This window comes from Polypterus senegalus, chromosome 5 (assembly GCF_016835505.1).
Source record: "Polypterus senegalus isolate Bchr_013 chromosome 5, ASM1683550v1, whole genome shotgun sequence".
NCBI classification, from domain to species: domain Eukaryota; kingdom Metazoa; phylum Chordata; class Cladistia; order Polypteriformes; family Polypteridae; genus Polypterus; species Polypterus senegalus.
In genome coordinates, this window is record NC_053158.1 from 202,877,111 (window position 1) to 202,894,569 (window position 17,459).

General features: G+C 38.4%; 1 protein-coding gene across 1 annotated transcript in view; it reads right to left on the reverse strand.

Moving 5' to 3' along the window:
- dnaaf11 (dynein axonemal assembly factor 11) overlaps positions 1–14,078 on the reverse strand; it is a 93,053-nt gene extending 78,975 nt beyond the window's left edge. The window contains exon 1 of the mRNA XM_039753986.1: positions 14,036–14,078. Within this exon, the coding sequence (XP_039609920.1) occupies positions 14,036–14,045 (10 nt within the window). The 5' untranslated portion in view covers positions 14,046–14,078. The remainder of the gene's footprint in view (positions 1–14,035) is intronic.
- Positions 14,079–17,459: the final 3,381 nt, after the last annotated feature.

The window sequence follows — 17,459 nt, forward strand, 5'->3', positions numbered from 1 at the left end:
AGATTTAAAATGAAAGTGAGGTACCGGCTTCAGTTGATCGGTCCCCAGCTGATGTACCTACGGCAACGTTCGCCTAGAGGGACAGACACTTACAGTTTAAAGAACAATACAGTTTATTTTTTGTATGGCCCAAAATCATACAGGAAGTGCCGCAATGGGCTTTAACAGGCCCTGCCTCTTGACAGCCCCCCAGCCTTAACTCTCTGAGAAGACAAGGAAAAACTCCTGTAATGGAAGGATTTTTCTAAAGAGAGGGGGGGAATCAAGAGAGCAGATGGGCGTTGGTCGCTCAGCGCGAAACCCAGCTGCATTACTAATGTTTTGGGAGAAACAGCCGGGAATGTTCTAAAGATACAGCCAAGGTTATGCTGACTTGTTTTTCACTTCGAGGGGCTTCACTATTTTTGTGTGCCTTTTGGTACCAGACGCCGTCTCCGTCAGGATAAAGGGGCATGCTGACTTGTTTTTCACTTCGAGGGGCTTCACTACGCAATTCTTACTTTAGTGTGCCGTTTGGTACCAGGTGTCGTCATCATCAGGACCAAGTGCAAAACAACACCGCGTCCCATGGAGAGGTGTGTGTGCTGAAACTAATCACTTCTGTATACACTGCTTGCACGTAAGCCGCTTTGGGCAAGGACGCTCAATTAGTATATAAGGGAAGGTTTCGCCTCAGTTTCTTTGGAGGCTCAACCGTGGGGACAGCGCACCGCCGGTATTTGAAAGGCAAAATGAGTTGGTCCTCTGACAAGACTGACAAGCGGGCCCCCTCAGTCTACTGGTCTGGGATGATGGCTCTGTGTCTTTTATATGTCTGTAAGTATTGTTTTGTTTTGTATGTCTGCATTATATGTGTTTGATTATTATAGTTGATTAAGTAAATAAAATAGAAGTATTGGACCTCTTCTCTCTGATTCTTTGCCTACTTATGTTCTAATCCCTTAAACCATTTTCCTGAAACAAAACAACTCCCAAAAAAAAAAATCTTGTACGGAAAAATGGAAGAAACCTCGGGAAAGGCAGTTCAAAGAGAGACCCCTTTCCAGGTAGGTTAGACGTGCAGTGGGTGTCAAAGGAAGGGGGTCAATACAATACGATGACAAGTGGTACAAACCAGATTGTGCCACACTGCCACAAGACGACAGACCAGGCAGCCGGCCCACCATGCATTCCTACTGGCCATCGAGCTGCCCCTATGCAGCCACCAGAGACCCTGAACAGGCACTGACTGCGGTCACAGCAACAGACGTTTTACGTTGATTGACATGTGAAACTTTTGCTTTGTGTGCTTTTCAGAAAAGTGAGTTGCCTGCAAAACATATTCAGCCTTCAAAGAGTTAAACAAAAGACAAGAACCCCTGAACACACATCAGGCCGTAGCACACACCTCCACCTACATCATCACACTGGTTTACACTCAGATTAACTTGTTAAACACATCCATCCATTATCCAACCCGCTATATCCTAACTACAGGGTCACGGGGGTCTGCTGGAGCCAAGCCCGGGCCAACACAGGGTGCAAGGCTGGAAACAAACCCCGGGCAGGGCGCCAGCCCACCGCAGGGTACACACACACACACAGACAGACTAGGGACAATTTAGAATCTCCAATGCTCCTAACCTGCATGTCTTTGGACTGTGGGAGGAAATGGGAGAACATGCAAACTCCACGCAGGGAGGACCCAGGAAACGAACCCAGGTCTCCTTACTGTGAGGCAGCAGTGCTACCCACTGTGCCCCTGTGCCGCCCTAAACACATTATATCTGAAATAAAATGAAAACTCTTTTTGTAATGTACCATAATCCAGATTTCAATATGTGAACGTCAGGTTGTATAATCGCTCAGCTGAACTTCACACTAGTAGTAACACAGCTATGCACTGGGCTTTATTCTTACATCAGACGAGTACTTCATTAGGACTATTGTTTGTGAAATGGAACATTCATATTTGCTGTATTTTTTTCATTACAATTTAAATTTATTAGGAGTGGGAGTAATTACACTTTTGTACCCAAAATTGTCTCTGACTCCTCGACTCCAACTCCACAGCCCTGATAACAGACTTAACTATTTTACATTACAGAGAGTAATTAACCATAGTAAAAAATAGAAAATGTAATAAATTGAAAGGAAATTAGTTTTCTTGTTGTGTTAGAGGTATTCGTTCTGTTTGTCTTTGAAATTAACACGCAAATACTTTTTAAACTGAAACTTTTATTGTAAAACTGCAACAATATTTGGAATTAACTTTTCAAAATCGCATTGAATTTTGATTCCGCGGTTTGACTTGCATCATGACAATGCACCGTAAAACTGCCTGGTAGTGAATTTCGTTTCTTTCTCTCTCATAAATAAACCAACTTTTTTGAATGCTTGTCTCTGTGATTTGTTAATTGTCTTTGCAAAAGCTATTCTAACGGGAAACTCTAAACGTTTTAATACCACTGGCATATCGAGACCTCCTTTGGTGTCTCATGTTAGATGGACTACATTACCTTTCTTGTTGCCTGTTCAAATTTTAAACGTCAGAATTGTTCGCCCAATTTTGAATACAGCTAATCTCGTCCCATTGCATACCTCATCACTCAGACATGAATTATGCAATAACATTACGATACGTTTTTCTTTCAAAAGTAATTCGTGTGGAGGAAGACCAGACAGTGTTAATGGTTGTAGATATTCTTCGTGATATTGTAAGTTGATGTTTTCATCTTCTGCACCATCACCACCAACTGCTTTAGCGTAGCCTATTGATACGCATTTAACCAATCGACAATTTTCACGTTAATTCATTTGACTTCATCGTTTCTCGGTGCTAGGATTGCCCGTGTACTCATTTCTTCTGTTGATAACCCTTCGGGATAAAATCCTTCAATAAGATTTGAACATAATACGTCTTCTTTTATTGGGAACTTAAAGTGAGGAAAACGTGAAAATTTATAAGAGCTGAGAGTGCAAGAACCGTGTCTGACAAAAGCATTCACATGAATGAGAGGTGAGAGGACCGCGGGTGTGGGCCGTTAATCGGAAATGTGTGAGGGGAGGGCGGGACTTGAAAAACTCTCTTGGCAATAGTCTCATCTCAAGATTTTCTTTTATGATTAGATAGATAGATAGATAGATAGATAGATAGATAGATAGATAGATAGATAGATAGATAGATAGATAGATAGATATTAAAGGCACTATATAATAGATAGATAGATAGATAGATAGATAGATAGATAGATAGATAGATAGATAGATATATTAAAGATAGATAAAGGCACTAGATAGATAGATAGATAGATAGATAGATAGATAGATAGATAGATAGATAGATAGAAGATAGATAGATAGATAGATAGATAGATAGATAGATAGATAGATAGATAGATAGATAGATAGATAGATAGATAGATAGATAGATAGATAGATGTTAGGGCCTTTTTGTAACTACTAAATGGCCCATTTGTAACCTACAGGGAACATTTGTACCTCTAGTAGGGACATTTTGTAACTTTAAGGCACATTTGTACCACAGCACAGGGAACATTTGTAGCTTGTAGGGCCTTTTTGTAACACAAGTCAGGCCCTTAAGTAACAAGCCAAAAAATGGTTATTTTGTAACACAATTGGCACTTTTGTAACACAAAAAGGTGACTTTTTAAAAAATATTTTTCTATTTATATTTGTTTTAAACATTAATCTTAACCTTAGTAGGTTCCTGGTTTTAGCACATTGTTTGTTGAAAGGCTATAGCACCATAATACTTCATGCTGGATACACTACAGTATTAATACACAGATAGATGTGAATTTTTTAGCTATACAGACATATTTAACTTTTATATTGAGTCATTAATGTCACTCCTGCACCCTCTCCTTCTTTCCTATTCTCTTCACTGCCAAGATAAGATGAGGTGGACTGTTAGGCCGAGCTCTAATCCTGATAGATTGTTGTTCAGGTGTTGATGTCTGATACATGAGCTAAGATGTGAGGCTTCAAGTTTTAAAAGTCAGTGTGTTGTGCTGATAAATTCCATGTTGTATTTGTGTATTTTTGTGAACGAAGGCTTACCTGCAAACATCCTCAAGTCTCACAAAGACAGGCTGATTAGGCTGAATTGGTGTATTTCTGCTTTTTAAAAATGTTGTTGCTTAAGTAATTTCAATTTGAACTAAAGGTAAATTTTGCTTCCCCTCTGAGGCTTGCAAGAAGATGCAATTTGAAGAAAGAGAAATTTGTCAGGAGGATTAGGTCACAACAGAAAATATTAATAATGATTAACAATAATGTAGTTTTATATTAAAAAAAGGAAATCAAAGGCCTAGTAAATTAATGTGAGTTTTATAAAAAGTAAAAGAATTAATATAAGGAATCCTAGCAATAACGATTGATTGCTAACAAAGTATGAAGGTTTTCTTATTAAGGCACAGTGACGTGTCAGAGGCCTAACACAATTCTGATTTGTGTCTCGAGTTGTTTCTGCTCCTCTCTAAGGCCCACCACACGACCACTGAGACTGCTTTATGAATGTAACACTCCACTGGAACTCAGACTAAATAGTTTTAAATGCAAAAAAGTGAATTAAAACTTTAATGGAGACAAGCCTTGTGTAAATGTGGCCAGCACCTGGTTATATGAAGTTATTGATTAATCCAACTTACTGAAAACTACTGTGATTTTTGAATTTCTTTTCTTCTTTCCTGTAATGTGAGCTCAGAGTGCCTTGAGTTACAAAGGCCAGCTGGTCAGCGGTGGTCATCAGTTGTGCTGACCTTTCTGTTCCTTGTGCTGTACACCCAAAACATATAGAAGTGCAACCACAGAATGTCAGGTAATAACTATTCTGTTTAAAAATGCAGAATAGTATTTCTAAGTTTTGAAATCCTTAAAATATTATATTTAAACTTAAATAAACTATGTTTAAAAATGGCAACATAAGGGAGAATAGTAACTGTATTATTACAATATAAGACAAAGACCACCATGTCGCCATCCAAACTTAATTTTCACAAAGTAGTTTCTTAAGTCAAATTTGTAAAACTGAAATTTCAAATAAAACTCTACATTCACAACAACCCTCCTCCATTCACTAAACATATTTGTTTTTTTTGTAAAATAATGTATATTTTATAAAGAAATAGTCCATACCAGACTAAAGTAAATGTTTTATACACTCCATCAAACAATGTAATCACAAACAAAATAACAGAGAACAAATAATACAAAAACATAATTCAGGAAAAAATATTTTTATTGAACAAAATATTACAAGTACAAATGTCAGTGTAGTTGTTTTTATTAAACAAAACAATTGTCATACTAATTAAATATTTAATTCATAATGCAATAATGAGTCAGTGTAATAAACATTTCAAACTCTCAGTAACAGACTCTGACCGGATGTTCAAGCCACACATTCAGCTGACATCTTGTGATCCTGAGGTACTTCACGTTTGTTTTTCTGTGTTCAGATTTCATTCTTGTCAGACTGTGAGTGATCTGAACGTCTCTGCCATCTCCTCTCCTTCAGGGCAGCTGCCTAAAGCTTTCTTCACCCTCTCTTGTACTGTTGGGCCCGATGCCATGATGTGGTGGCACTTCTCCATTATCACACTGCCCCCTGAAGATCCCCTTTATGGTGTTGTACAAGAATACAGCAGCTGAAAAAATCAATGAGATTTATTGTTCATTTTCTGTTCTTTCCATTTCCTGACAAATTAAAGAATATGTGAAATTTAAATTATTTTATTTGTTCATCCGCTCATTTACAAAACCTGCTTATTCAAGTTTACAATCACAGTCATTTTAAGTTGTACAATGTGATACTTAAGCATTTTTCTTAAGGCAGTGTAAGAAATGTGATTTGTTTTAAAGATCGATTTCTCTCTTCCATTAAAAAGGGTACAGAATCAGCCCGTCTTGGCCCTGCTCTTCTACAAGGCCAGCACACTCTCTAATCAGATGGTCATCTTTACATTGTCTGACCTCTTAATTTCATGATTTTACAGTCATATGTTATTAGTTCGGAATGAACCTGTCATCTTTAAAGTTTGTATTTGACGTTGTTTGTACTCACTGTACTTTCAGTAGTTGTTTTGTATTGAAAGGCTTCAGGCCTAACTAAGATATTGTATTCTTGTGGGTTACTTCATTGATTGTTTATCTGAATTTGACAGACCCTACTTGTGATAACATTCAGACCCCCTTGTTGTATAAATCTCACAAAGCAATCCATCCATTTAACCATCCACTTTCTAAACCAGGACAAGGTTGCAGGTAGCAGGAGCCTATCCCAGCAAGCAAGGACTAGAGGCAGGAACAGCATCTGTTCAGTTCAGTTTACATGGTGAACACACACACACACACACACACACACACACACCAGGACCAGTCTAGTATTGGCAAATACACATAACCTGCATGTCTTTGGATTGTGGGGGAGAAGCACCTGGGGAAACCCATGCAGACACAGGGAGAACATGGAGACGCCACACAGGGAGGACCTGCAATGAAAATTCTGGTCTCCTAACTGCAAGAGAGCCGCACTGCCACTGTGGCACCGAGCTGAACAATCATGCCATCCAGAAGGGTTAAAGAAAATGCACAAAATATGTTAGCATGGAAAAGCATGAATTACAATTAAGTAGAATCCTCAAATTAAATGCATATTTTAGAAAAATTGTTTAACTATAGAAAGAAAAAGAAAAAAAAAACTTCTGATTGTTTCTATGCTCAAGATTTATATCAGAAGCTTTTTCATATTTCACTGGTGTGTCATATGCCTTTTCTTTAAGGCTATATTAGCTGCAATTCCTCAGCACCACTAACCTATTTAATTAAAGAATTCATTTTTCTATAATGAATATCATCAGATGGCAGAGTAACTCAGTGGTGCTGCTCCTGCCTCATAACAAGAAGACCAAGGTTTATGTCCCAAGTGCTCCTGTACAGAGTTTTCATGTTCTCTCCATGTTCATGTGGATTTACTCCCACAGTCTAAAGACATGCAGGTTAGGTGGGTGGGTAACACTAAACTGGCCCTGATGTGTGTGTGTGCGTGGATGTGTGTGAGAAAGAGTGTGTGTGTGTTCACCCTGTGAAGGACTGGCATAGGCTTCAGCTGTGTCCTGCCCTATAAGTCGGTTAGGAAGGTGGCTGGATGGAAAAATTGATTAGTATTGGATTTTGTTACAGCTATACCTTATGCTTCAAATGCATATATGTCTGCATTTTTAAGCAGTGCACTGTTATTAATGAGACCATAGGAAGCAGGTTAAGTAAAAGAATGAAAGGACAAATTTGATTAATTAGTTTACATCACAATGCATCTTAATTATATAATACATTACATGCACAAGTTAAATATGTACAAAAAAAAAAAAACACTTAAGCAATGTACAGAAAGCACAAAACTTGAATAATCTTACCTTATATATGATGTCAAAGATCAGTGAAACTTCCAAATTTTCAGAGGTCTTCATCCAGTGTGCTTGAAAACTCTTCCGGATAGCAAGATTAACATGTTTGTTATTTTATATATATATATATATATATATATATATATATATATATATATATATATATATATATATATATATTATTTATATGTGAAAAAGCTCCATTTCTCGATGTCCAAGCAAGGCTCTTCATACCTGAAATCTATTTTTCTGCGTATCAAAACTATCAGTTTATATTTCATATAGCAACTTATATTTATTATTAAAATAAAATAAAAAAATAAATATTCGTGCACGACCATTACATAAAAACATATTGCTTCTGTAAAACAAAGCAGTAAAAATAAGAGACATTTAAAATAAACAGGCAAAAATATCCACTCATTACACATATCACGCAATATTCTGAAAAGGGTTAAATATTAAAATCATGTACAGTATAGTACACCGGTAATAGAAAAAAATAGAACCATCTAGCGGGTGCTACACCGGGCGCTGAGCGCTTATAAAGACGTCCCAACGTGTTTATCTCTTGCGAGTTTTTGATGAAGTACCGCTAGAAAAAAAAAATAGAACCATCTAGGGGGCGCTCCACCGGGAAATGAGCGCTCATAAAGCCGTCTCAACATGCATTATCTCTTGCGAGTTTTTGCTGAAGTGCCGCTACTTGAATGGATTGTTTTCTGCTCACCACGGACCATCAAAACGATCAGGACGTTCAGAGACATTCATGTACTAATACATAAACGACACCCAGCTGTTAAAAACTGATCAGTTATTCCAAAATATGCTTAATTAAGAATAAAAGATACAAATGCTCCCGAAAGTATTTTTTTGCTTTCTGAGCAGATAAAAGAAGATAATTACGATTTAAAAGGAAAGATGGTACATCAAAACACCCTTTTTCAATTACTAAAGGTTATTAAGTGTCACCATTAATTAAAATCACGATTTATTATAGATTTAAAATATGGAACATTAGTAACTGGGGCAGTTAAAATTGAAAAAATATTAATAACTTTAAAAATATAAAACCAAATTACACAATACTTTGCACATGTCTTGATACAAGTATTTAACACATTTTTTGAAAAAATCAGCACAATCGGTCATGTGGATCAAGAGTAAAATAAAATCTAAATTCAAACACCTTTTCCACTTCACGCTGGGTGACAGGTCGACCTGATGGCTAATACCCTTCAGGGCATTTTTTGGACGATCATGATGGGCAATTTGGGAGGTTGTTACAGACTTAGATAATTATGTGTCATTAATAAAACGTGTGTCTTCCGCGAGATAACTGAAACTTTTTTACTTTTATCTTTTTTTCTGACAGAATCAACGGGTAGGGCTACTTTGTACCAGGAGGGAGAAAAACATGCAGTTTAAAAAAAAACAAACAAACTGTACAAGAAAAAAATATGGGAAGATTGAAAAGCAGACATGAATTAATACAAATGACACAAAATCCATCATAAAACATCATTTTTGTTTTTTTAGGAGCCCAAAAGAGAGATTGGTACAAATGTTCCTGATGAAGCATCTAAAGATAGATAGATAGATAGATAGATAGATAGATAGATAGATAGATAGATAGATAGATAGATAGATAGAAAAGAAGGGCATTATTTAATAGATAGATAGCTGGAAATGAAAGGCACTATATAATAGATAGATAGATAGATAGATAGATAGATAGATAGATAGATAGATAGATAGATAGATAGATAGATAGATAGATAGATACTTCAATCATAACCTTATTTGTTTGGAATTCAAAACATCCATGCATCCAAAGGGTGACTCTATGACGATCTAAAGCAGAAGAGGGCATGGCACTGCCTATCTTTCAATGCTATTAGTGGGCAGCAAATATACAGGCTATGGAGACCTGGATACTGACAAAAATCAATGAATATACACAAGCCTGGGGCTGCAATAGAACTCAAATCTTGCAGTACTTCTATATATGGGCTGGTGTATCTGGCTTAGCCCTCGACTGGTTCAGGTCATATTTCTGCAACAGGACTCTCAGAGTCATGCTAGACGATTTTTCATTTGAATCAGTCCCACTCCCATGTGGGGTTCCCCAGGGTTCCATTTTAGGGCCACTACTTTTTTCAATCTACATCCTGCCTTTAGGTGCAATTTTTAGAAAGCATGCAATTTCATATCACCTATATGCTGACGACTGCCAAATTTATTTCTCCCTCAAGCCAACTGACTCCACCAAACCTCTCCTCGACTGCCTAGCTGACATTAAGGACTGGCTGGCTGTAAACTTCCTTCACCTGAACGATTCAAAAACCGAGGTCATTGTTTTTAGTCCCGACTGCAAACAGGCTCCACCCCTTGGCCTCGTTTCTCTTCCCATTCCAGTAACTTCGTCTGTCTCCAATCTTGGAATCAAAATGGATACGTTCCTGAAAATGGATGCTCAAGTCAACAGCACAGTAAAATCCTGCTTTTTCCATCTAAGGCGAATCGCCAAACTCAAGCCTATTCTTTCTAACCACCTCCTGGAATCAGTAATTCATGCATTCATTACGTCCCGGCTTGACTACTCTAATTCCTGCCTTTTTGGTATCAGTAAAGCCACACTTTCTAGACTCCAACTGGCTCAAAATGTGGCTGCAAGGCTTCTAACTGGAAGTAGCAGAATCCAACACATTTCACCAATTTTGAAAACCCTTCACTGGCTGCCGGTTAGATTCAGAATCGATTTTAAGATTCTCCTCCTAACCTATAAGGCATTAAACGGTCTAGCCCCGCCTATTTGAGTGTCTTGCTCCATTGTCACAATCCCCCTCGTGTTCTTAGATCCGCAGATCAGCTGCTCCTAACCGTTCCCAAGGCACGTTTTAAAGCTCGTGGTGAAAGGGCTTTCTCCGTCTGTGCACCCAGGCTCTTAGTGGTGAGGCGAGCCGCTTCAGTCGCCACATTCAAATCTCGCCTAAAAACGCACTTCTTCACATTGGCTTTTAATTCTTAACCTGTTTCATTTTCCACTTGTCTTTTGCTATTTTCTCTATTTTATTTGGTCCCTTGACCTGTTTTTAGTATCTCTGTTTTAATTCTCTCTTAATGTTTATTTTTAATATTTTGCTTTTAGTCCTGCTTGTTGTAACTGTACAGCGCTTTGGTCAGTTGTAATGCTGTGTTTTTAAGCGCTCAACAAATAAATATGGTATGGTATGGTATGGTATATGTCCCAGCTCTGTGCTCCAGTAAATTCAAACTATCACCAATACACTAATCAAATTGTGCCTGAATTCACTCAAAAAATGGAACCAATGTAGGAAACACTTGAAGACAGAACCTCTAACTGTTGCAAAATATTTTGTATTAAGACACGTTTGAGATTTGCACGGGCGGCACAGTGAGTAGCGCTGCTACCTCGCAGTTAGGGGACCCGGGTTCGCTTCCCGGGTCCTCCTTGTGTGGAGTTTGCATGTTCTTCCCCGTGTCTGCGTGGGTTTCCTCCGGGTACTCCGGTTTCCTCCCAGAATCCAAAGACATGCAGGTTAGGTGCACTAAATTGTCCCTAGCGTGTGCTTGGTGTGCGGGTGTGTGTGTGCGTGCCTGCCCTGCGGTGGGCTGGCGCCCTGCCCGGGGTTTGTTTCCTGCCTTGCACCCTGTGTTGGCTGGGATTGGCTCCAGCAGACCCCCGTGACACTGTAGTTAGGATATAGCGGGTTGGATAAGGGATGGATGGATGAGATTTGCACAAAAATTAAGTCTTTGCATCCTATGAACAATTTAGCTTCAAATTTAACTCCTCATCAATACATTTTTTCTACTACTTTCAAGCTAGAAACTTTGCTAAATGGAACCAACACAGTTTTCCTCACCTCCCATGTATCTCAATTTGAGAAGAAATATCGATCAGTCTTATTTATAAATTTATTAAAAAAAAAAAAACATTTTAAACTCCTTTCCTTTTGAAGATCCCAGAGAACAACAGGGATAGGATCTGTCACTTAATATTTCAGAAAAGGAGTGGAAGGCAGCCATGCACAGAATACACTTGAGCTCCAAATGCACAAAGAACTCAGTCATTCAAACTAAAAAATCTTTCATTCAGCGTATTTATCTCGTTTCAAACTGTTAAAAATGCATCCAGGGCAAGACTCGACCTGTGAACATTGAAATTGAGCCCCAGCCTCACTGGGCCACGTGTTCTGGGCCTGCACCAAATTAACAACATTTTGAACAAAAATCTTTCAATGCCCATCAGACAGCCGGGGTGCCACAATCTCGTCTAATCCATTAACAGCTGTGTCTGGTGGGCTCACAAGAGGGGCTTAAAGTAGAGGAGGACAAACCAAATGTAATTGCCTTTACTTCACTATTAGCACATAGACTTACAGTATCACCTCTTTTAAGTCACTGAGTAACTGATGTCCTTTACAATTTGAAATTGGAAAAAATCAAATCCTCACCTAGACGATCTGTTCAAAACTTTTTTTAAAACCTGGCAGGATCTGATCAATAACATTTTAGAATGAGTGTCTACTGCATACTGGGGAAAAGGATATGCTTCTTACTTTGTGGCTTTAAAAGATTTGCCATTGTTGTTGGCTCTCTTTTCTTTCTCTTCGGTGGGGTTTTAATTTTGGTTTGTTAAGTTTGATTTGATTGGATGCTTATTTGCTTCTAATAAACAATAAAAATCAATAAAATAAAAATATGGGTAGCACAGCTAGTTTGTAAATAATAATAACACAATAATAAAGGTTTTGTAAAAACCATTTAGCATTTAACACTTTCGAGGTGGATGTCGACATATAACAACATGTAGGAGTGTCTAACGAAACATCGTACCCATTGAAATGATCTACTCACTAATACTACGCATGCGCAGAACAAAATTACGCAACTTAGCCTTACTACATGAATGCATTTATTACAGTTTACTGCATAGGTATTTACTGTCAACATTTTATAAGTTGTATATTTTGCATGTGTGACTTTTAATCTTGTACAGGCCATTGTATCCATGCACGAGTAATGACCGTCTTGTGAAATCTTTGCATCGGGCTGTGTCTCTTTCGGGCATTAAATGATGCATATAGAATAAATTGAGAAATGTTAACATTTCCATAAATTTGATAGACGACTTCTAAATACAACATGTTAAATGATGACATGGTATAACGTTATAAGTTTAATGTTACGACTTACAATAAACTACGATACTTCGACAAAGTAGGACAAATCGTCAGAACACCGGCCGCTACGCGAACGAGTTCAGCACTACGATCGGCTGACGAACCAATCAGCTGACGCTGGTACATAACTTTTGTTTTCGATCTCCAGATCACTTGCATCAAAATCGGGAGTCCAATAAGTCAGAGTCCCATTCAGCAATAATACGCAAATCACTGTCCACGGAGCATTTTGCTTTGCACGTTTGCTTCAGTGTCTCGCCAGAGCCGGGTGGCGCCTGTATGAAGACAGCTCGGGCAAAAAGCAGCTGCTCCGATGCGCATTCCTGCCAGCTGCTGAAAAAAATATTCACTACTCAAAGAGTAAAACATGACTAATTACAGACACAAAAAGGGAATTGACCATTAGGGCACTAAAGGAACGGCAACTGGAAATGGGGTTTTACATTCATATGGGAATTATAAATGAAAAAATCAGTCACTTCAAATGGTAATCGCCTTTAGAAACACTAATTGTATCTAGCATGTATTTTAATTCATTTTAATGGTGTGTTGATTTAAAAAAAGTATCAAATTCTACCAAAAATCATATTTCTAGATGACTCCAAAATTATGAATGCTACTGTTCACGCAAACAAAAGGCCAATTTAGACATCCCAGTTGACATAACCCGTTTATTTTTGGGAGTTAGGGAGGGGGAAAAAAAAACAAACAGCCCAGAGAGAATAAAAACATGCAGACATGAAAACAGGGAGAACATGCAGAATATAAGATAGGAGTAGCATTAATAGCATCGATTGTCCTTTTCAATCCGACACCTGACTTTATCTGTGATTGCTCAAAGTTCATAAAAATAAATATATTTCTAACTGTGATGACGCCTGGCACTGCGGCTCTGCAGTTGAATATCATTGAATGGGAATGGCGCAATAATGTTATGGAATGATTAACTGAAATCGATGCGTGGCCCGATTTTCTGATCAGTATAGTCGTAAATAACACTTATTGAGTACAGTATATCGTTCATGAAGACGTATACTTCGTTTGACTGTCATTGCAAACCAGACACTACTAGTACACGAGGGAGATTTGCATTGCAAACTAAAGCGAACTCCACTCCTCCAGTATCTTCCGACGGCATATTGCATCGAGCACGTGTTCAGTGGCCTCAGGTACAGGTATAAATAGTCTGTTTAACAGGTTCAATAGATTTCCCCGACTCGTCAACTTCTAAACGGCACCCTTTTTCGGTGGACGCCACTACAGTACACGATAAACAGCCAACTCCCCGACGTACGATTAGTCTACCGGCGGGCCCAAGCACGAGGTAAACGCAAACAGGGCAGAACATACTGTGTTTATGTCAATCACGGAAAATCGCCAGTCACAAATACTTGTATGTATTTAAATCATACTCACTCCGCACCATGTTGTCCCTTTCCTTTCTGGCTTCGCAAACTGCAAGTCGAACTACCGCAACGCTTCCTCTGTAGCCATGGAAACTAAACAACGGCGGCTGAGACAGGCCAAACTAAACATAGTACGGAGTTGGTAAGGACGGACTGACGTGTTTCAGCACGGAATTTATATAGTTAATAACTTGATTTAACTCAATGTAAAGCATGTCATCAAAGTAAATCATTATTAGTAGTATTGTTATTTCTTTTAACTATGCAATACCAGCATATAATCCGATATGGACCATTATGAATACAGAATCACCAAAAAAAGAATGTTTTTGACTCATTTTTCACGGGGTAAAGTGTAATGGGCTAGAATTCTGTGTTTTAAAGAAAAAACAAAATACCTGGAAAATTCTGCAACAGGTTATTGTTGATTGATATCTACAGGACATAAATAGTTACCTCTCTTGCAAAAGAGTCACCTGCTTTAAATAATCAGACTGCTTTGTTTAGTATCGCATCCACACGCAATGTGGTGATACAGAACTGTCTGCTTCCTTCGAAAATGAACGAGTTCTGGGGACATTGGTTTCTAATTAGGTACTTCTTTATAGCTGACAACAATACTATTCTTGAACCAAAGTAAACGTGTTTACACTTTTGTAATGCAGAGGAAATTTTCATGTACAATTGTTGAACTGATCGTCAATGCTGATCTATGCAGGGTTTGAAGCATTTATATATTTCTGGGTCTGAGACTCGGGACTGCTGCCTGCTACTTTTATGTTTTTCACCATATCGCTGTTACTTCACCCTGTAGGGACAGTGGCTTGTACCTGGCCCGGGTGCCCCTAACATAGACGTAACGCTAAGGATACTTGCTACATGTACCCAAATCTGAACGTTAATGTTTTTAATGAGCATGTTCCGCCAGCAGGTGTCGCTACTGCCTATGAAATAACAGTTTAGAATTCAGTTCTCTCCCCATAAAGAGAAGTCGCTGCTTTCACGTATTCTTTTTTTTTGTTCCGTTCTTGCTCCTTTCCAAATTGTGATGGCCAGATTTTTTCTTTCCAAATGTCGATGCACAATTATCCACTGCAGCATTCTTTTTCTTACGGGGATATTAGATTAACAGCAGCTGCTTTATGTGTCCAGTGTGGGCCACACCCTCCTTACTGTGTGGCAGTAGTGCCGCCAATGGAAGGCTATGCCAACCTACTAAACTTTTACAGTAGAAAAAAACATGATAAACTAGGAAAACCATAGTGAATTTCACTGACAAAACTGTCTCTAAGCTATGCCGGCAATTCCCTAAGCCTCATGACTTGGTTTTTGCTCACCTGTGGCACCTTCTACAGCAGCGTTTCTCAACCTTTAAGTATTTGCGACCTGAGTTTTCATAACAGTTTTAATCGCGCCCCCTAACGTTTTTATTTTTGTTTATTTAAAGGAGCCCACTAATAGCAATATGTTCTTTTTTAATTAATGATATATCATAGATGCATATTTTCTTATATCTACTTAACTTTTATCGACATTTATCTAACTCTATATTTATTTTTCTAGTTTCAGAATATAGTTTAAGTTTAGAATACATTAGAACACTCTAGACGAGAACAGGCCATTCAGCCCCACAAAGCTCGCCAGTCCTGTCCACTTGTTTCCTTCAAGAAAACATCAAGTCGAGTTTTGAAAGTCCTTAATGTCTTACTGTCTACCACACTATTTGTTTTTGATGAACTCATTTTAAAATAACAGTCTCGATCCACTGTACTAATTCCCTTCATCATTTTAAACACTTCAATCATGTCACCTCTTAATCTTCTTTTGCTTAAACTGTAAAGGCTCAGCTCTTTTAATCTTTCCTCATAACTCAACCCCTGTAGCCCTGAATCAGCCTAGTCGCTCTTCTCTTGACCTTTTCTAGTGCTGCTATGTCCTTTTTGTAGCCTGGAGACCAAAACTGCACACAGTACTCAAGATGAGGTCTCACCAGTGTGTTATAAAGACTTGAGCAGAACCTCCTTGGACTTGTACTCCACAGATCAAGGCGCTATATAACCTGACATCCTGTTAGCCTTCTTAATGACTTCTGAACACTGTTGGGAAGTCAATAGCTTAGAGCCCACTATGACTCCTAAATCCTTCTCATAAGGTGGACTCTCGATTTTCCGACCGCCCATTGTGTATTGAAACCTAATATTTTTACTTCCTATGTGTAATTCTTTACATTTACTGACATTAAATTTCATCTGCCACAAATCTGCCCAAGCCTGTCTGCTATCCAAGTCCTTTTGTAATGATATAACAGATTCCAAATTATCTGCTAATCCACCTATCTTGGTATCATCTGCCAACTTAACCAGCTTGTTCCTTATATTCCTATCTAATTCATTTATAGGTATTAAAAATAGCAGCGGTCCTAGCACTGCCCCCTGCTGGTCACCACTCTTAACATCAGCCAGTTCTGATGAGGTTCCTCACACCATCACCCTGTGCTTCCTGTGTCTGAGCCAATTCTGCACCCACCTAAAAACATCACCCTGAACTCCCACTTCTTTTAACTTGATGCCCAACCTCTCATGTGGCACCTTATCAAATGCTTTCTGAAAGTCTAGATAAATAATTTCATTTGCTCCTTTCTGATCGTATCCTTTTGTTGCCTCCTCATAGAATTCCAACATGTTAGTAAAACACGACCTCCCTCTTCTGACCCTACGCTGACTGTTCCTAATAACTCCTGTCCTTGTCATGTGTTGCTCAATCTTATCCTTAATAATTCCTTCCATTAATTTTCCTGTGATGCATGTTAAGCTTACCAGCCTATAGTTGCTCTGATCTGCCCTGTCACCCTTTTTATATAATGGGATGATATTTGCCATTTTCCAGTCCTTCGGAATCTTTCCAGTGTGCAGTGACTTCCTAAAAATACGTGTCAAGGGTTTATATCTGTACACACTAGTCTCCTTAAGAACTCGAGAGTAAATATGATCTGGGCCTGGTGATTTGTTTGATTTCATCTTATTTAATCTGAGCAGCTCTTCTCTCTCTACAATTTCCAAATCCCTCAGTACCTCCTTAGTAGTCCCTGTTACTGCTCTGAGGTTATCCACTTGCTCACTTGTAAACACCTCAGAAAAATGTAAGTTTAGGGCATCTGCTATTTCATTGTATCTTTATTCCCTTTACTATTCCTGATGATCTTGACCTCCTCCTTGACTGTTCTTTTACTACTAAAATACTGAAAGAATCTCTTTGGTCTTCTTTCGCCTTATCTGCTCTGTTCCTCTCCAACTGTCTTTTAGCCTCTCTGATATCCTTCGTAAGTTAAGTTAAGTTCATTTGCTTTGGTTTCAATAGATGTATTTTTCATATTTTTGATTCTTGTTTTCATTTTTCACATCTTCGTGCCCCCCTTTTTGTTACTTTGCACCCCG